The sequence below is a fragment of the Bolinopsis microptera genome, chromosome 2 (assembly GCF_026151205.1).
Source record: "Bolinopsis microptera isolate Bmic1 chromosome 2, MBARI_Bmic_1.0, whole genome shotgun sequence".
NCBI classification, from domain to species: domain Eukaryota; kingdom Metazoa; phylum Ctenophora; class Tentaculata; order Lobata; family Bolinopsidae; genus Bolinopsis; species Bolinopsis microptera.
In genome coordinates, this window is record NC_087073.1 from 18,849,817 (window position 1) to 18,870,699 (window position 20,883).

Genomic DNA, 20,883 nt, shown 5'->3' on the forward strand with positions numbered 1-20,883 from the left:
TAACCAACCAAGACGCGCACCGAGTTGGACTCGTCGACGGTCTTTATTTGAGACCGCCGCCTATACTAGTAATATAGTACTATACTAGTAATGCGGTACTCCGAAGCAAAAAGTATAAAATCAAAACAATTTATTGAGGATTAAATGATAAAACAGAACAAAATTCAAATACATTTTAATTGTGCATTACTTATATAGTCAGAACCAAATCATCTGAAGAAAACATTCTAATAACACACGACAGTTACAAGATACAGGGGTCTGGTGCTTTATGTTATATAATTCACTTGCTTTTAATTAATAAAATATTTAACCGGTCAATCCAGTCATCTTATGCGTTATGGAAAATCGTGAAAAACGAATCCTGCAGCAATAAGTTACTATGAAAACTAAATACAACTCAAACAGAATTCATAATCTCGCTCGTGATAGTTCACTTTACCGGTCATCGTCAATCCCACCTTATTTGCGACCAACAATTCGTAGATACCACTTATTGGACAGTGTACAGCTAGTGGACTGCTTCTGCTTCATTTCAGACTCATGTTACACACTCGCAAATCCTCTGACAATTCTGAAAAGAGAAATAAAATAATTTCAGACGTTCAGATTGTTTACCAAGGGAAGATGATGAAACAGGATCCCCAGCCCGAGCTATGCTGTATGCAAAATAAAATTTAACATTATATAAATGTATACACGTGTTTTGAACGTATGGGGCCCATGAAAAATAACTTTGCTCGTACATGAGATGCTAGTGTATTACATCAAATAATTTGTCAACTCTGAGCCACATTTTTAGTCAGGTTTTGACAGACAGTTTCTAGAATTTGAGACTAAGATAAGCAAGATCAGATCGGGCTGGGGCGCAGATGCCTGTTACTATTAAAGGTTTCAAACATCCAGGACTCTATTATCTAACCCAGCCCGAAACAATAAGACTGACTCCCACTACCCAGTTGCAGAAGAATTCCAACCATCTGCACTTAGCAGAGTGTGACGACAGCTCACATCTCACTAGCAAGTGGTGGGTTATGTCAATCATACTTTCGCACAAGATACAAGAAAGTGTAACGTGAATGGTGCTAAGATTTGGTCTATCTGTTTATATTGTTCTATTAACAACTTTTTAAAATAACAGCTCAGATGTGGAAAGAGCTGGTAGGCTTTGATGTTGCAAGTCCAAAGTCTCCAGACATTTGATGCCGCTATTTCATTGCGTTCAATTAATCGAGAAATATGAAAATTCACGTACGTCCGCAAAGCGGCATCTGCAGAAACTAGAAACTCTATAAGAACGGTTTCGCGCGTTACGCAAAACAGGAAATTTACAGATTTACAGATGTTGAACAGCGGCGAGTTTAACAGCGGTGGGTTTAACATAGGCCAGCTTCACGAACGATCATAATTTGTCTACAAACTGTCATCAAATGACAAGAGCGCTTTGGTGAATGACCACACAGACTGTATCTCGTTGCAGGGGACACTTAATTAGTGAAAGCGGGGGAAATGGAGCCGGTGAAATGAAATTGAGAATGGAACTGGTCACTGGTGCACACTAAATTGTTGTGCACAAATTTTGACAACAAACCGTTAAAATATCCGTACAAGATGGTGTGATAAATGGTAATTTATCAATTAACTAACAGGACGTACCTGTATAACATAAACAATATGGACTAAGTTGAACTCCGGCTAAAACGGTTTGGCGGCATCTTTTGGTTTCTTAAGTTGGACCTTCAGTCTTTTGCTGCCGATCTTGAAGCCGTTCATCGCTTGTATAGCGAGCTGTGCGCTCTGTGGGTTATCGAAACTCACGAATCCTGAGAGAAATATTTTCATCATCATTCCACATTTTTTGTGATTAAATTCGTTATGGAATCACAATCAGTAATTCTGAGTCAGGTGGCTAGTTAAATGTTCCATGTGTTACAGCGGCTTATTCAAATACGACCGATTGTCCACCGAATTATCGTATCGGCCAACTCAATTGAATAGCACAAAATAAGCTATAACGGTTTGTAAAATCTAAAGAGAAAAGTATTTATCGCAAGGACTCAAGTAACTTGGTGAAGTTGAATGAGAATTACAGTGGAAATCATTCACACATAAATGTGTAATTATTGACGAATATGGTTCGCTTGTTGATAACTTACCAAAACATTTGGACTGATTGGTAGCTTTGTCTATGAATATTTTACAGGACAGTATCGTTCCAAATGTGTTAAACATTTCAGAAAGGTCATGATCTCGCAACTCTGAAATAAATACCTTGTTACATATTATTATTATTATTAACAATCTCCCTTAGAAAGTCTGAGAATCATCCAGATCTTTCACCAATAAGATAATTCTGAAAAAAATCCACAGTTCTGTAGTATTTTACACTCGAGAAAATAAAAAACATTTAAGTTCAGTGCTGACCCGATGGAATGTGATATATAAACAAATTAGCCCCGTCAGGGCCCTCAGACTGTTTGTTTGTCTGGGGTGGAGTGCTGCCGTTGTTGTTATTGTTATTGTAGGACATAGGAGGGTAGGGTGCAGGGGCGGAGGTTGACGTTTGTAAGAACGAACTCTGCATCATATCTTTGTTGAGATTGAATCTGAGGAACATGTCAGGTTATTTCCAATATGATATTATCATTGCGGCAGTGAAAAACCAGGTAAGTGCTTTGTAAAGCTTCGCTTTCTGAGAAAGAATAATTGCACTAAACCATCTCCATCTCCATAATATAACAGGTGTTAAATACAATATAATATAGTATTACAGGTGTTAAATGCAATATAATGTAGCGAGTGAAAACTACTCAGTTATGATCAACCCACTCAAGATAGCGAAAATGAAAAAATACAAAAGTATAATATCTTCATTATATAATACTGACTGTGCGGGGGGAAGCTGTGACTGTTGCTGGGGAGTTTGTTGTAAACTCTGGTCAGGGTTGGTGGCCGGTGACACGGTTGCGTTCAGTAGATTAGCGATATCTGTTAGTGCGCGACTGTTCCCAGATGAGTTGTTGCAGTTCGCCAACGCTTGCAGCGCTGCTATCAGCGCGTTCACCAGCGCTTTGTTTGCTGAAAAAGGGAAAGTTGTAAGCTTTTTCACATAATAAGCTGAATTACACTAAGATATGGTGGAGAACCTGCTGATTTTCAAGATATTTGTTGCTACAATTTGTCTTATCGGCCAGACACCGAGAATTGGGCACTCAATTTACAGAATGAGAATCAGAAAAAACACATATCTTGGTTGCACTGAGCTGGTATTGTTCAGGATAAGAAAAGGGGGGGCCCTAAGAAAACACGCTTATTATATTGCTATGTTCAGCATTATCCTGGGAAAAAATGGGCTCGTATTTCATCGCAGCACATATATTGAACTACTCAGATTTTGTGTTCATTCGGCTGACTATAAAACTATGTCCTATGATAGGTTTATTATAAATAATTCTAAAGATATTCTAAGGAATTTTATCCAACAAAACACGGACCGTATTGTGTTGGGATAGTGACAGTAATTTGTGGAATGATAGATAATTATGGTAGCGATTAAACAGCTGACATTCCTCCGTTAATAGAGCCGTGTGTGACAGGGGGTGACAAATACACATCACCCTGACTATTCCCACACACCCCCGGATAATAGAGGGGCACTGGGCACGGGGTTATTAGAATGTCTGGGGAACCGGGGTGTCAGAAAAATTAGGCAATACGGTTCGATATTACGGCCTTGACACGCCATGTCATTGTGCGGCGGAATGTCGTGGTGTCGGCTCGTTAAACTAATAGTACAAGTAATAGATGGTGTAGCTTATGTTAGAGAATGGTGCATGCTAAGGGTTAGTCGGCTTAGCAACCCACCACACCACCAACCACAACAATGGAAACCGATTCGCCTGAAATAATTAACAATGGACAGAATATATTTTGTAGTATCCACTGAGCCCTGAGATGATACCGCTACGGGTATGAGGTAAGCGTTTTCAACGAATCTGAATCACCCTTGAGCTGAGTGGCACTCATTTGGGAAACCATTTATCCGATTACAATTTTGTGTTAATCAAAAAATGGAAACGCCAATTTCCGGTTTACCGCGGTTTAGAATGCGGTTTTCCTTTCCCGAAATCAGACAATAGTTAGATGGTCAAGCAATTTTCCGGCCATTTTTGAGTAAAATCGACAATTAAATAGCAAATGTATTTCGAATTTAATTTCAAAAGTTATAGATTTATACTGACCTGCACATTATAAACTTGGAGAATCATGAAGATTCAAAGTATGTCAGTTTAATAATGACATGGAACTGTAATATAAGCTTATCAACTTGTAAAGCACCAATAATGCCAAAGGTTGGTTATTTTTGGCTTATTTTGTTAAAACTTCACACAAAATGTACGTCATGTTATCATTATCGTAACAAGGCGCTCATAAATCACAGCTGTCATTGATTTTTAGATACACACGGCATAATGATTCAAACTTAAAAGCTGCCAGTGACCACACACGTATTATACACATATTCAATACACGCATAACATAAACGCATAATGAAAGCTTCTAAACACAGATTATCTCCACTAAAATCCTGAGTTCGCACCGCGTGCCTTTCCAATCAGTCGTTTACGACTAATCACTCCGCCCAAATTACGAGGAAACTGCAGGAGAACTGGATCAAAATTAACGGGATTCCGAACAAGGACTGGTTAAATCCCCAGCCATTTCCTGCTTTCTTGCCGTCCTAATTTCCAGGTAATCTCTCCTTCATTACCTACAGACGACCAGGGATCAGAGGCTCATTAGAAGGTCGATCTGGAGCAAGTACAGTCACGTGACAAGATATGTGTCACGTGATGTGAGATCACTAAACCTCCTCAGTTTAACCTAACCTATGGGATAATCCGCCGAGTCTGGCTAATCGGTGTGGTGTGTGCTGGTGAGCGTATTATACTGTGTAACATTGTGTGGTAGTCTTGTACTGGGTGTAGGAGAAGATGAGCGTGTATTTATACAGATGTGCCCTTTTTATTATATACTTGTAAACTTGTATCTGGTTTATGATACGATGCGAGGGTATATATACTCCGTATATGTATATATTATATATAATACAGAGTAGGACAATGAGTTCATCCATTTCTATCTTGAGATGCTCAGAATAACTTACAAAACCCCAGATCTGCCAATCATCAAGCTGCATGATTCCGACGAAAGACCAGGATCTCTAAAACACACTTTCAGCAGAAATCCCCAGATTTGAAGTGAGGAACCCTCTCCTGAGTGTCGTCGCCAATAACGATGACAAATTCTGAATTACAGGAGCATTGTCTTGGCATTGCATCTCACAAACATACCTCAATTTCAAAACGCGGGGGTGACTCCAAAATTAATACTCCAAGAGACAACAACCTCAAAGACAAATTCCCTCCTAGGTGTGTCATTAAGGTGGCCCCCGCTCTGACATTACGACTCAGGACGTGACCTGTATTATTCCTACTACTACAGGTAACCAACAGCTGATCACCATAAAGCCACCTCTTGTCACACACTGAATTACCGCTGATTCACATGATGGTCTTCACCTCTACTTTTAATTAGATATAAAGTGTTATAATGTGATCATTCAGGCGGGACTCAACTAATCATTGATTTCTTATATATAATATATCACTTCAGACTTCGGGAATTATTAGTTTATTAATATTATGTAGAATGTGCTAGAATGTTATGTATCAAATTAAGGTACGTGCTCGATGTGCATCAGATCGATGCAATAAAATATTCAGCGACCGTATCATTACTCATCAAAGAAACATATCGCAAGGATTATTAATTAAAAGAAGATTTATGGCATAACTTCAGGATGTATATTTTTCTTTTAAAAGTTTTTCAAGCGTAAAGTGGCTTCTTTATTTCCTACACCTAGGTTTAGACCGGTTGCCATCCTTTTCTCATCAAGCAGCCAAATAATCGAAGGATTGGATGCATAGGAGCTGGATCAGAGGCACCATCTAGTTGCGGCGATTGCGGAATCAATTAATTAGCCGCATATTTTCGGTATTTTTATACAGTGTAACAGAAAAGTTGTGTAATTCGGGATCTTCCGCCGCACCTAAATGGTGCCTCTGATCGGGATCTGATCACTTCTACACTGACCCTGAAGTTTCCAGCCGACCCTTTAATCCAGGCAAATACCGCTGATCAAAAAAGAAGATGCTATCAGAAATTCAGCCGTTTAATAGTTTTTCAGCAACAGTACAGATAGACCAACAAAATGTGGTGTAAGTTCATCAGCCTACATACATCCAATCAATACGTGTAGGAATTTCCAATGAAGCTATGTACCGGATGTATTAGTATTGTAACGTTTAACAAAAAAACTCTAGATAATATGGCTTTATACTCGTCAGCTGAAGACGAAACCTGTTTAAGAGTAGCCAACTTGTGTTTCACGGCGAGACCATCTCAGCTGTTCATCAATCTCAGGTATTTGTTGAAACGTCAACTGAGCACTGGCACAATATCAACATTTCTCCGCTCCATAACTTTTGGACAATGACATGGAGCACTTGGTCCTTCGGAGTAAATCTCACATCCACACTATTGTGCTTGAACATGTAACAAGGGTACACCGACTAGTAGGCTGTACATCTACTTAATGGTACACAATGTACCGTTTATATACCCAACATCGCACCTAGGGTACCTAATGTATTCCAGTGCAGTGTTTATATACCCAACATCGCACCTAAGGTACCTAATGTATTCCAGTGCAGTGTTTATTATACCCAACATCGCACCTAAGGTACCTAATGTATTCCAGTGCAGTGCTTATTATACCCAACATCGCACCTAAGGTACCTAATGTATTCCAGTGCAGTGTTTATTAAACCCAACATCGCACCTAAGGTACCTAATGTATTCCAGTGCAGTGTTTATTATACCCAACATCGCACCTAAGGTACCTAATGTATTCCAGTGCAGTGTTTATTATACCCAACATTGCACCTAAGGTACCTAGTGTTTATTATACCCAACATTGCACCTAAGGTACCTAATGTATTCCAGTGCTGAGTGCAGTGTTTGTTATACCCAACATTGAACCGCTATAGCAGTACAACACGTACCATGACATCATATCCACCCGTACTCTCTCCAATAATCAGCTGCTACCCAGGACAGGGCACCAACAGGAAACAGAACCCTCTCCCATTGGCTAACACAGCCCACGTGACTGGCACGGAGCGCTGTGATTGGTCAGTCTAACTGTCATGTGTGAGAGCAGTGGTGTATATAATTGGAGGTAGGGACAGGAAGCAATTAACAGTGAGAGATTGCAGTATTAGCTGCAGAAATAGGGAGAGAGAGAGAAAGAGAGAGAGAGAGAGAGAGAGAGAGAGAGAGAGAGAGAGAGAGAGAGAGAGAGAGAGAGAGAGAGAGAGAGAGAGAGAGAGAGAGAGAGAGAGAGAGAGAGAGAGAGAGAGAGAGAGAGAGAGAGAGAGAGAGAGAGAGAGAGAGAGAGAGAGAGAGAGAGAGAGCGAGAGGTAGGAAGGTAAGGCACGTAGAGATAGAAAGAGAGTTGTATCTACCAATGTGGTCAGAGTGTTCAGTTCATAACGGAACTACTGTAGTACAGAGGAATCTGTACGTAGGCAGCCAGGAGACAGTTTATATACATGCTTATTCCTCTGGCCTATTGTAGGAGTAGAGGAGAGCACTTTCTCTTGATCCCTGCATAATAATATATAGCTGGCAGTCTAGTGCTCCAGGTTAATACAGAGTAAATTAGGGAGAAATGGGCGGTCTCTAAACCTACAATTTAGATAGCATTTTGGTAGACTTCTTAACCACAGTATCCGGGAGACAAACCCTGTGTGATAGCTGTGCATTGTGCCTCGGCAAAAACATTTCCTCACAGTGTTACAGTGTAATCTATCACGGAATCTTCTTGACAGTATTACCTTGATTAAGTAGCCTATCCACTACATACTACAATGAGACTAGTAAGTGAATTTTTACCAAGTTTTCCATTATTCTGTACCAGAAAAAAAAAAACACTATAAACCGCAGCGGAAACTCGGAAAATAACTCAATTCGTTTTCCCAACAGAAGATGATCACAGTAACTAATTGTACAGAGCTGTTGTTCATCCTCAGCTAAGTCTCCATAATCAGCTCTCCGCACCTCTATATTACAGGGTAATGGTTCTAGTGAGCAGTGATTTAAATGGTTCCTACAAACTACCAAACAGCAGATTAGGCACCCAAGGTTCCCCTACTATAATCACAAATCACCTGATACAACACATGCGTGTGCTAGAGCCGGTCATTAGAGGTGGACAACATTAAGCTATTAAGGGTGTTGTTACCTGTAACCACCGTCACTCCTCCATTTAACCATCTTTCTCCCCCTAAATACCCCCAAATCTCGCACATGACCAATAACCATACACCTGCAGGCCACAATAACCACACACCTGGGCCGCAACGAGAGGAGGCTTCTCATCACCATAATAATATATGGAAATCTAACCGGCCAAGTACACTGTAAACTGTAAAGGAGACAGATGGCGAAGAAGAGGCGGGTATAATAATAATACAGCTCCAAATAGTGTGTATCGTAATGATTACTTTGTTCTGATAACAATAGCTGTATTTGTGAGCTCGCTGAATACTTGGCACATTCTTTACGGCAAGGACCATGGCACCGTATACTCAGTGCATTCTCTACATTTTCAGTACTGACTCTCTCTCTCTCTCTCTCTCTCTCTCTCTCTCTCTCTCTCTCTCTCTCTCTCTCTCTCTCTCTCTCTCTCTCTCTCTCTCTCTCTCTCTCTCTCTCTCTCTCTCTCTCTCTCTCTCTCTCTCTCTCTCTCTCTCTCTCTCTCTCTCTCTCTCTCTCTCTCTCTCTCTCTCTCTCTCTCTCTCTCTCTCTCCCTCTCTCTCTCTCTCTCTCTCTCTCTCTCTCTCTCTCTCTCTCTCTCTCTCTCTCTCTCTCTCTCTCCCTCTCTCTTTCTCTCTCTCTCTCTGCCCTCTGGTAGAGGTACTGTAACTCCCTAGAGTGTGCACAGTGCATTCTTTTATCACAGGTGTCAGAATAACTGGGTGGTGTAGAGAGCTGCACCACCTAGTTCTACACACTGTACGTTGTAGTTGTGTTCTGGTAACAAAGGAGACAGCAGCTGGCTAGTCACGTGATATGCTACACCCACTGTACTAGAAAATAATACCTTCCAATGACTAGAGCCCGTAATTAGATCAACCTTACTCCCTTATCCTCTACTTCTTTTATGATGATCTAGCTGGTACTTTACCAAATAAACATGTCCACGTTCCGAGAAACGCTCTGCTTATAGATTTATAGTATACCTCGTATTAAGTAGTATAGTACTAGTAAACTGTAAAGTAGTAGTAAAGCTTACCACGCTCTTTGCGAATGATCAAAAAGCGCACCGGTAACAAAAATACATTACTCAATCTGTTAATCAATCTGTTAATAATGACTGCACAGAATCTTTCTGTTTGCCTGACTAATGATAAAAAAGTTGCTTCGAATATGTTGAATTTTAGACAAAGTGGGTTGCATTTCTCTGATGTTAGCAATAAGTTCGCCAAGCTTGAGCACCGAGAAATCTAGCCAATATTTCGTATCATGCCGTTTGGTAATGAGTCCCAATAGAACCAAATTAAGGGCTATAACGGATTGCACTTCACAGATACCGTACTTATAATAGGGCTTCACCAGGAAGGTGTCAGGTTCCAACACCGACCTACTTCCGTGACCCTGGTATCAAGATTCAACTCTAACAGTATCTTGATTCTTGAAATATGTGCTCCTTGTTGAAATTGTTATTAATGGTTCCGACGGGTTAGACATTTAATTGCACGTACCTTGGCCATCTTGAGTTTCAGGAAGGTCTCAGGACACCTACTGATATTACATAATATATTGTAACCACGTGTACTATAATAATTAACCACTTACTTATATTTTAACCACTTATTAACATATATTATATTTAACCACTGTTAACAATGAGTAGAATAAAGACAGTTAGAGCTGTTGATAGGTAATAGTGAAGTGGTCTGACAACAACTGTTGAGTTTTTATTAAAAGTTAGTAAAGTGAGCTGCAGTTTGCAATTAGCAGACTTGAAGGAAATGAGAATTAGATAATTTTAAGATAATTGAACTCGTTATCTTTTCACTGGTGACAGAATACCACCTATAAGATGGCTTATAATTGTCGTTGCAGATCTAAGAATTACAACATCGCTACAAAATAAGTGAGATCGTTATTCGAATATCCGAATCTATTATACCCTTTCCAATTAGCTACAATTGACCAATTAATCGATTAGTAGATCTTATTACTTGCATTTGGCGCCGAAAGTCTTCAGTAGAACCTGGACAAAATAACGGGGTAGTTGCGTGGATATGACGCCTTGCCAATTGCCATAGTCAGAGGGCCAATCCTATTACACTGGACCAAGTCCTCACCAAGCTAAATGTTGCGAAACGTCGGCAATTTGTAAAATTGTTAGAGGAGAAAAAATATATGACCTTTACTGTGCTTCTTTTATCATGGTCTTTGTAGAAGTATACAAGTAGTATAATTACAATATTTTACATAAAGGGTAGAGGTTGGAGGGGCTGCTGCTGGAGACTTGTTTACTCAACTTCTTTTATAACTTTATAATGATCCCGCATATTGTTCAAATACACATTCCCGTGTTACGAGGAAAACCTTTGTCCTGACGACGCTATGTTGCGAAACGTCGGCAAATTGTAAAATTCTCAGAGTTAAAGAAGTCGTTTTGTTTTTCAGTGACAGAAGTGCTCGTTCCGGAGGGAGCTGGATACAAAGTCAAACAACAAGTTAGCAGACTTAAAGTTTCATGCTATTATTACTGATGCAATCATTAGTGTTTAAACACTGTTAAAAATTAATTTATCCATCCTTTTCCTGGTACAGACTCCTTTATATTATAGAATAACTAGACTAAATCAAAACAAAATATTCCCAAAGGTCCTAGAATGAGCATTTGTTTAACACAAATTTGTTATTGTGTTAATGTGTGTTAAACAAATGCTCATTCTAGGACTTTTCAGAATATTTTGTTTTGATTTAGTTTAGTTGTTCTATAAAGGAGTCTGTACCAGGAAAAGGATGGATGAAGTAGTTTTAACAGTTTTTAAGCACTGATGTTAGCACTGAACTGAGTGGAATGGAGGAATCTGTTACGCCGTACAAGGGATGTGTGTGAATTTGTGATGCAGCAGGCCACTCCAACGACTAGGAGGAGACCTCTTCATGTAGCATGTATGAATTGTATGTGTATGATTGCATCAGTAATAATAGCACGAAACTTTAAGTTTGTTAACCCGTTGTTTGACTTTGTATCGAGCACTTCTGTCTCTGGATAAATCCAACCAAAACCATAACTATACATAATATAATAGTCATTTTCTTGAAGTAGACAAACTTGATTATAAAACTTTAGTAATTCATCAATAAGTACTAAAAGTTAATCCGGATACGGCTATTTTTACTTTTACGTAGATTCAAAGCTTTTTAAAAACGTCCTTCCTGTCTGTGTGGAGTCTCCTGACGCTATAACCGTCCTAAACTGTACTTGAAGGAACTCTTAGTCATATCCTAAAGAATAGTGACTGTGATCTACCTATCAGTTAAAGCGATAACCCAAATATTACCACCTTTATAACCTATCCAACTGAGGACTCCCTTTTGTTTTCAGGGTCAGCTAGCTCCGACAAATTGGTCCATTTAACACGTCACTTGAAAATCATATAATCGTGGTATCACACGGCGTACAAGCTGGTGAATAATCTTCTCATTTCATTAAGATTGTATTAGTGGAGTATATAATATATGGGAGCATGGAGCCTGGAGAAGTTTACAATGCTAAGGGGCAGATCTCAGGGGTAATAATGAGAAAATAAACGGTTGACAAGCAGAATATTTAGTAATTTGAGAACCAGGAGTCCAGATCATAGTTTTGGAATCATGTCAGGACCAAGGAGCTAAAGGGTGGGGCCATTTCGGCATTTCTAATGCTCAGACGATAATATCTTATTAAATACGTAGATAGATTCCATTTAAATTGAGAATGGCATTTAAGAATAATTCCAGGTGAGTCATTTTAATTTCATGGATTCACTTCAAGGCTTTAAATACGATAAAGATTTTGTTGATACGCCGCAAACAAACATGAGATATTTATGAAGTATGAAGAATTCTTGTCATTTGTACGTTAAAGTAAGTATTTTTGAAATTTAGTGCCTGGGTAGGTTTTCAGCTCATCGATTTAGGTATGTCAAATACGCAATGTTGACGATGCATATAATAATGGTCCAAAGACTAAACTTTTACAGCTCGCTATATGACGAGCTAAGAGTTCAGATGATTATATTGTGATGTGTTTTTGAAAGGTGTTATGTCAACACCTTTCAAATACCAAACACTATCATAACCACAATGATAAAAGTGTTAAAATTGTGGTCGAGCTTCCTGATGAGGGAAAATGTAAAATATCGCAGAAAATCAATTCTAAATTTAAGTTTTAGTCTGTACAGTAATAGCTTAATGGCTGGTTCCAGACCACCGTGCAAAAATGTACATAAATTTAAGGCATTCGATTTCAGTAATTTTAGGTGTGGCACAGGCTAGATTTTCCGTTTGTAAGCTATTACATTTGCCTAAAAAACAGTTAAAATAAAAAATTACAGTCAAGATTCGACTGAACTCTAAAACGTCAAAAATTATAATTGCGGTTTGAGTGAGCAAACTCATAAATTCAAAGAATTTAGATTTGGAATTAATCAAATTTCTGAATATATGCTGCCACACTTTCACTAAACTAATAAAATTTAATGAAACATTGAAGTATGGCTTACACATAAAAGTTAAAACCATACAGTTGTGGTTTTCCAGTGACAAATTCATAACTTTAAAAAAGTCAAAGTTTGAATTTAAATCAAATTTCTGGCCATAACCTGCCACAGTTCCATAGCACTAATAAAAGTTAATGAAGTATTAAAGTTTCTAAATATAACTTACTATCAGGATTGGACTGAGCGGCCAGGTTGTGTAGAAGAGGTGTGATGGCAGTGAGGAGAGCTGAACCGTTACTGTTGTAGGAGGGAGGTGGAGCGGGAGACATGTTGCTGGGTGGAGGCTGGTTCATCATGTTATACCCTGGAGAGAGAGAGAGAGAGGTTAGTCCTGGAGAGGGAGAGAGACAGAGAGGGGTTAGTCCTGGTTGTGACTCGTTACGCGCGACATATATTCGTGGAATGAGTGTTTCCTTGAAACGGTGCTGGAGCAAGATTCAGTGACATGTTGTAATGTAATACATACATGTCGCTTGAAGATGTCACTTTAAAACAGACAATTTAATACTGGAATCAAACGTCTGAAAGTTGTTGAAAGAGCGACAAAACAGCACGAACAATATTCAAAATCTTAGTTCAGTATTGCAAGAGTGCAAGAAGAAAATTACAGAATGACTGATGTAATAATCCACAATATTTATCCGACTACCGACTAAAGGCGATGAGAGAATTTACCTTATCGGACTTAATTTGGAGGGATCGAATTATGAAAGGTCTTGATTATTTAAGCAAGCCGACCTCAAATTATGCGACGTTTCCTTAAAACATCATTGACAGTTTTGTTGTAAGCGCAATGATAAATAGTCTAGTCTGCTGTTGCACGCTGGGCGTAAGCCTCAATGAATTTGACTGACAATACGAAAAAAGATTGGATTAATCATTTCAGAAACTTTCTTTTTTAACATACACGACCCCTCCTATATATTACTCATATTTTGGGTGCTGTACTCACATTCGCATAACAAATTTCAGCTTAATAATAATAAGGGCTAAAAGAAAATAAGCACCAAACCAAAAATCCCCACAATTTCTAAACATTATCTCACCAACGCGAGGAGCCATATTTTGATTGAAAGGACCGCCGGGTCCGGGCCCTCCAGGTCCACCGGGTCCTCCAGGTCCACCAGGTCCTCCGGGTCCACCTCGTCCCACATTATCAACAGGAGAGTTGGGGAAACCACCGTCAGTCAGTTTCTGGTGCCTCCTTACCACCCGCTCCTTGTCTGTATCCGCCCATTTTACCACTATTGGAGAACTGCAGCCCTGACAGTTTGATATTTCAACAATTTGCTTAAATTTAATTCTTTTCCTTTTCATGCGTTATTCCTGTAAAGTGTATATACTACATACCCATGTCTGATAGGAAAGTCCTACAACATCGATAGCCAAATATTAAGAGAAAATTTTGACAACTAAGTCGAAGGATTTGCGGGTAACGCCGACAACTTGAAGCAGTACCTGTTCAGTAAGAATTACCTAGAATTAGTTAGAATTAGCTAGAATTACCTGCATGGTTAGGCTGTGGTGCATGCCTCTAATAGCTTTGTGGCAATCTTTAGCAGACTTGAACTTGATAAACGCACACCCTGAAATTAATGATAATTGAAAATTGCAGAATTATTAATTATTATAGTTAAAATACTTCACATTTTATTCGAGAAGTCACGTGTACTAATCAGGGGGCTGACCCATTATTGCAGGGAGCGGTGACCGGTCTTTAAAAAGCGCAAACTTTTTCATGCAACTGCTAGTTTAAAGCTTTCTACTAGCTTCAAATTTTAAACTGGGTCCAGCTTCAGATCTACAAGACTTTTGGAGATTTTCTGAAGTCCTATTTATAACTTAGGAGGGATATATAATAACAATGAAAGGAACAGTCGTACAGACATAATCAATTTGACAATATCAGGAACGGGCCAATAAATGAAGCCTATTTGATGATATTTAAACACCTTAGATTCTATATAATATAACTTAGGGCGTTCCCTCTACAAAGCTTTACATAATTCATGAAACTGAGTAATTATTGATAATTAAAAATTGCAGAATCATCAATAATATTTCACATATTCGATGATCATTTGTATAATTCACCAACGGTTATTTCTAAAATGTATAGGATTGACAGTACAATAGATAATATCTCTTGTTGACTCCATGATAATATAGTAATGCTAAGAGAGAAGATGAATATATTCAGTGTCCACACCAAAGCCCACCCACCCTACTGATCTATCTTATATTGATCTTTTTCCGAATTGTTACTAATCTAACGGTTTGAGTGACCTGTAGCTGTGGTAATACGGAGCTCGACTCGGGGAAGCAAATTTGCTATGATTACTCTATCTCTACAAATCACATCTTAGATCTGATGTACAGAGACCATATAAAGAGTTCACAATCTATTCCCCACAGCTACAGGTAGCGTCACGGGTCTGATTTGAAATTCTAATTTTGAAGATTGGGGATATAGCGGACGTTGTATATGCCAGAAGATGGTCAGGACTACGAGGGAGCGGGCCCCTGGCAATTAATCAACGTTCTGTAGTACGACTGCTCTGACTCAATTCCATAGAAAGATTCAGCAATCAGCATTATACGAGAAATAGTATTGGTTTATATGCAGGGCTTCTATATGCAAATGGTCAGTGAATGTACATTAACCATAAGATTAACAGAACCATATTCTATTCAGCTGCTCTTAATAACTGACACACTTTGATCAAATGAAAGGTCAGCCAATCTTACATTAAACGAATGTTTGAATATATCTTAACTAAGTACGAGAAACGTTTTCTCTAATCTTTGCTTTAATTCCATGAAGAGGAGCTCTAGTTTATCTTAGGTATGTATCAGAGGTTTGAACCACGTCACACTACACGTCTTAGGATTGCAGTACGCTTTAACAGGGGAGGCGGCGGAGTGGACACCGTCCGTCCGTCCCTCCTGTCTGAAGGAATGTGCACGTGTTACCGGTCCAATAACTAGATCAAAGCACGTGCAAATTCAGTCAGGGAGAAGGGTTAATTGGGGGAAATGTCAACACATTATCTCGATATATCCTCTCTCTTTTAATTAATTCTACCCAGTGGGACACAATACTCGTACTACAATATGCGCATACCTGACATATCAGGAGACAAAAATTGGAGTTTAACTATGGCTGGCCTCTAAACCAAGGACCATCTAGCCTGAATCCTGATATCTGTGGTTCTTGGAGCCTGGTGGAGACTTAATATATGTTAAAATGCTGGCCGGAACTTGGTAACAACGTTTAAACTTTTAGTTAAACAGGCGGTATCCGAATTTGCGCATTCCATTTGCGAAAAACTTTTTTTCTACTGGATAAGTGCACCGAGGATAGGTATTTGTATATCTATTAGGTTATTACCATGGTCTCGGAAGTAATTTGTTAATTGGGTTAGCCTTATTTCTCTGTCATCAAACTATAATACTCTCTGTTTAAAACAAAAAATGTTCGCTGGTTGAAGTATAATTCGAACAGGAATTCGGCGAAAATTGCACCTGTCTCTGCTTGTTTGCTATAGAAATCCAAAACTATTGGAACAAATTCCTGATTTAAAACATCCGGAGGGTACAGCGATGTCGAGGGCACGAATCTCTGGCTGAGATCGCTCCCACCCTTCATAATATCCGTACGTATACAGTATGTACACTACTTGATTCACTGGTCACAGGAGATTAAATCACGGCAATATATTTCTTAATCTTTTGGAAAATCTGTGGTCTATCATTTAACAAGGATTATACCTCCTTTATTCCTCTTCTAAAGCCTGAATTCAAGGATATTTAAATCTCCGTTACACGTGTGTTCTACCACACTCTGATACGTGTGTTCTACCACACTCTGAGACGTGTGTTCTACCACACTCTGAGACGTGTGTTCTACCACACTCTGAGACGTGTGTTCTACCACACTCTGATACGTGTGTTCTACCACACTCTGAGACGTGTGTTCTACCACACTCTGAGACGTGTGTTCTACCACACTCTGAGACGTGTGTTCTACCACACTCTGATACGTGTGTTCTACCACACTCTGATACGTGTGTTCTACCACACTCTGAGACGTGTGTTCTACCACACTCTGATACGTGTGTTCTACCACACTCTGAGACGTGTGTTCTACCACACTCTGATACGTGTGTTCTACCACACTCTGAGACGTGTGTTCTACCACACTCTGATACGTGTGTTCTACCACACTCTGATACGTGTGTTCTACCACACTCTGAGACGTGTGTTCTACCACACTCTGAGACGTGTGTTCTACCACACTCTGATACGTATGTTCTACTAAAGACGTGTGATCTACCAAATAATAATCTAACATGAAGTGAAGAATCTAATAATCTTCACCTTAGCTTGCGTCAACACCTATGATTATATCAGAAATCTGTAATTCTTGAATGTTTCAAAATCTCAGTGTCAAATCTCGAAACTGATTACGTCGCCGTCTGATAAACTCTTAGATACTAGTATAGTGGTTATACTACAGTAATCAGCTGTAACATGAATATAATTCTCAGGTAAGTACAGTTATTGATGATCTGACCTATAATCTGGAGAAATAAATACCTCCATCACGAAACTACCGGCACGTTTACAGGTTGTAAATTCCGCCAGATACAATTTAGATACATAATATTATAAAACCACTAGTTAACGGAACATTTAACTAGCTGTGGAAATTATAAAATCAAAGGGCGGCCTCCTTAATAAACCAGCTAAGCACATGCAGGTGACTGTAAATAGGGTAGCAAACGGGTGGAAACAAATTACGTAGCTAATAAAACAGAATGTGGTGAGCAAAAAAGTGGTAGATTGGACTTTCGGTCTGCCGTAAGTGGAACTGTAATTTTAGCGGTAATTCTCTGATGAATCAGTTATCAGATCACCGCCAACACCTGGTTGGGGGAGCCTATAAAAGTTGTGTACTCAAAGTATACAGCAGTACTTTTTGTGTTGAGTCCAGAGCAGAAGACACAACGACCAGCCAGCCATGACGAATTCTTCCCTTCTTATTGGTAAATTAATGATATGCCTTGTAGCTGGTATTTACCGCTGAGTTTACGGTTTGAAATTTGACCTCCCAGTTTTAAAATTGTAGTTTATTCTAGACTGTGAATTGTGTGTACCAGGCTCTCTTGGGTGCTTAGCTCTTTTCGGTCTCCTGTCTTTTGGCGTGTAAAGTAGGATGACCCTTAGTAGAGTGTTGGGTAACTACCAATTACACGCTGCATGGCTTATAGGGCTAAAATAAACCAGCTTCATTATCAACCATTTAGTACTGGACCTGATTGGGGTTTCAACTTGACAACCAACATTTTAGCCTAGCAACATGAACAATTGAAGTACTTATAATTTGTGAATCATGAATCTATTATATCGTTTGATTGGCATTTATTTGTGTTTATGAATATAGGACTTGAAAATTGCCAAATTGAACATTTTCCCCCTCAGCAGCATTTGTCCTAACATCAGTAATAGTTCAAGTGGCTCTCAGTCAAACTCAGCAGGATCTACTAGAAGACTTCCACAAAGGACAGGGGTTTTTGTTGAGAAAAGGGCTGGTTAAATTCTCTGAAGACAGAGCTGAGGAACGTTTCCAGAGTGGAGGTGTGGCAGGTATGTCGTATGCTCTTCCTATATCATTACATTACTATTGCAGTTATGCAAATGTAATTTACTACTTAGTTCAGGAATGAATAAACGGGCCGCGCAATGCGGTTTTATTTGGACGATAAATGATCTTTAATTTCACATTAATTTCAAGAGGATAAGCGGTATCATTTGATCATTTCTTTACAATTTACTACTTCAAAAATAACTGCGCATATTGGCTGTTATTTTTCGATAGCGACGGTAAACAATTGATTTTCCAATTCGACGGCTGTTTGGTCCAATATTAAATTTTAAATGTTCAAAAAAGACCAATCCTCGTAAAATTTTCGGTCGATGCAGCTAAATTTAGTCCCTATCTGATCATACTAAACACTGAAATTTGCGACAGAAAAGTAAAATTCTAGACATTTTGTCTATTATTATTAATTTTCCAGGATTCTCAGCAGCAGCAGGATCATCAGATCCTACAATGGGATCATCAAATCCCACAATGAGACTTCACTCAAAAAAACCAGCACCCATACCGAAATGCACCAAAAAGGAACCAAGAAAAAGTGAGTCTAACTTATTCCGAGATTACAAAGGCTTGTTCAATGAATGGATCATCAACTACAAAAAGAACAGTTCTAAACAGACATTGAAATATGGGTGTTATGTGAAATATGATGATCGCTTCATTCTGGCATGTTGCCATTATTTTTAGATTAAATATTATGTTTCATCTTAAAAACGTTAGCATAATTCATGATATTTTGAGCATGCTCGACTCTGTATGCTAATCGAAGTTACTGATGTTAAAATATGATGCCTACCTTTACTGTTTCCATCTGAATCTTTCAAGATGCTCTGCTCCTCTATTTCACCAAAGGGTGTGAACATTCCATTAAGATCTTCCTCTGTTGCCTGTTTACTGATCATACCAATAAACAGCTTTCTTTCTGAGAGAACAGAAAATTCAGTTTGTCATCTATTTGGCGATCATTTATTTTTGAGTTAACGTTTGGGAAAAAGATAAGTGTTTGTTTTATTCATTTATTTTCAAGTTTTAATCAAGATTTGGTGTAGTGGGATCAACTGGCAGACAAATTGGTTTGAAAAAATATTCACCAAGTTTTGCTGCGTCGTCTGAGTTGGCTGGTTTCACTTGGATCGGTCTCGACATCTAGGGAAAGGGATTTTCGTTTAGAATCTAATAATGGTGGGCTGACAAATGCACTTGTTAAATTAACAGGTGTGGTCATATTTGTTTTGGTGATTCAGATGATAGATGATCATAATACGTTGAAAAAAATCGTGAGACATTTAAAACATAGGACAGTCCAAATGAATAAACAAAGCAAAACCACAGCACAATGCATCCAGGAATAACTAGGATATATAATAGTAGCACACGAAAACGAATGGACACATAATATGAATAAAGTAAGTGAATTTAACTCGCGGTGCAGCTCAAAACGTACCCCGGGCAGAACTTTATTGCCATGTAATGCACGCTGCGCTTTTTCAGCTGACTCCAATGTACAGAACGTCACAAACGCACAACCTACAAAATAACAAGTCTAGGGTACATGACATAAGGATTACAACAATTTACAATATCTATAATAGAGTAATATTGAAGCTAAGAAGCGTTGTAAAACATTTATGCACAAGATTGATAATTTAGGCAACTCCAAACTGCATGATTTTGACATGGATTTATAAATGCCCTATTACAAAAGTAGCTTACTAAATTAAATGACATTTATTGGATCGGCAGCTCCATACAGGTTTGATATTACAGAATAATCGCTTGTAGTTTCACATCGAGTAGACAAATATTCATACTATACTTTCAACTGTGATACTAATTTTAAACACATCAATAACATTATTCTATGAGAGGCAACCATTAAAGGCAAACCTTTGTGATTGCCTGATGCCTTGTCACGTAGCACTAATAGTTCATATAGTTGGCCATACTCAGAAAAAATGGGTCTCAGTTCATTCTCATTCATAGATCTGGGGACCTGAAATCATGGATACATATTATGGTAAAAAGAAGGGAAAATGATACAGATCAAAATAATCATTTGACAGGAAATATGAAGTGAATATGATGTATATGTGTTCATATCATGATATTTTAATCCCTGGATTTACCTGTCCAACAAATAGCTTAATAGAGTCTGGGTCTTTGAGTGGTATTCCTGATGTAGTCCTGGTTGCTGCTGGCTCTGTCTCGGCAAACTGTTCCATTTTGCAGTGTGTTATAGCTAGAATATATTTATGGTAAGTATTTCGATTGCTGTAATCATATCATTAGTCATGACCTTCAAAGATG

The 20,883-nt window shown here is 38.7% G+C and overlaps 2 protein-coding genes across 4 annotated transcripts in view; one reads left to right on the plus strand and one right to left on the minus strand.

Annotated features, from left to right (window-relative positions):
* Positions 1–123: 123 nt before the first annotated feature.
* Positions 124–20,822, minus strand: LOC134811837 (CUGBP Elav-like family member 3-A). Its single transcript, XM_063818930.1, has 13 exons — positions 20,703–20,822; positions 20,464–20,569; positions 20,021–20,103; positions 19,668–19,722; positions 19,373–19,498; positions 14,421–14,500; positions 13,961–14,177; positions 13,081–13,218; positions 2,889–3,078; positions 2,425–2,606; positions 2,157–2,258; positions 1,657–1,823; positions 124–574 (listed from the first exon to the last, which is right to left on the minus strand). Exons 1-12 carry the CDS (start codon positions 20,796–20,798, stop codon positions 1,696–1,698), a joined length of 1,503 nt encoding a protein of 500 aa, XP_063675000.1. The 5' UTR covers positions 20,799–20,822; the 3' UTR covers positions 124–574; positions 1,657–1,695.
* The window catches only part of LOC134811838 (hsp90 co-chaperone Cdc37-like), a 77,195-nt gene continuing 57,080 nt past the window's right edge, over positions 769–20,883 (plus strand). For 2 of the 3 annotated variants that reach the window (XM_063818931.1, XM_063818934.1), the window contains exon 1: positions 769–779. The gene's annotated coding sequence lies outside the window, so the exon portion shown is untranslated. Of the gene's footprint in view, positions 780–20,300; positions 20,311–20,883 lie in introns of those variants that run through there. The other variant, XM_063818932.1, reaches the window with a different exon arrangement.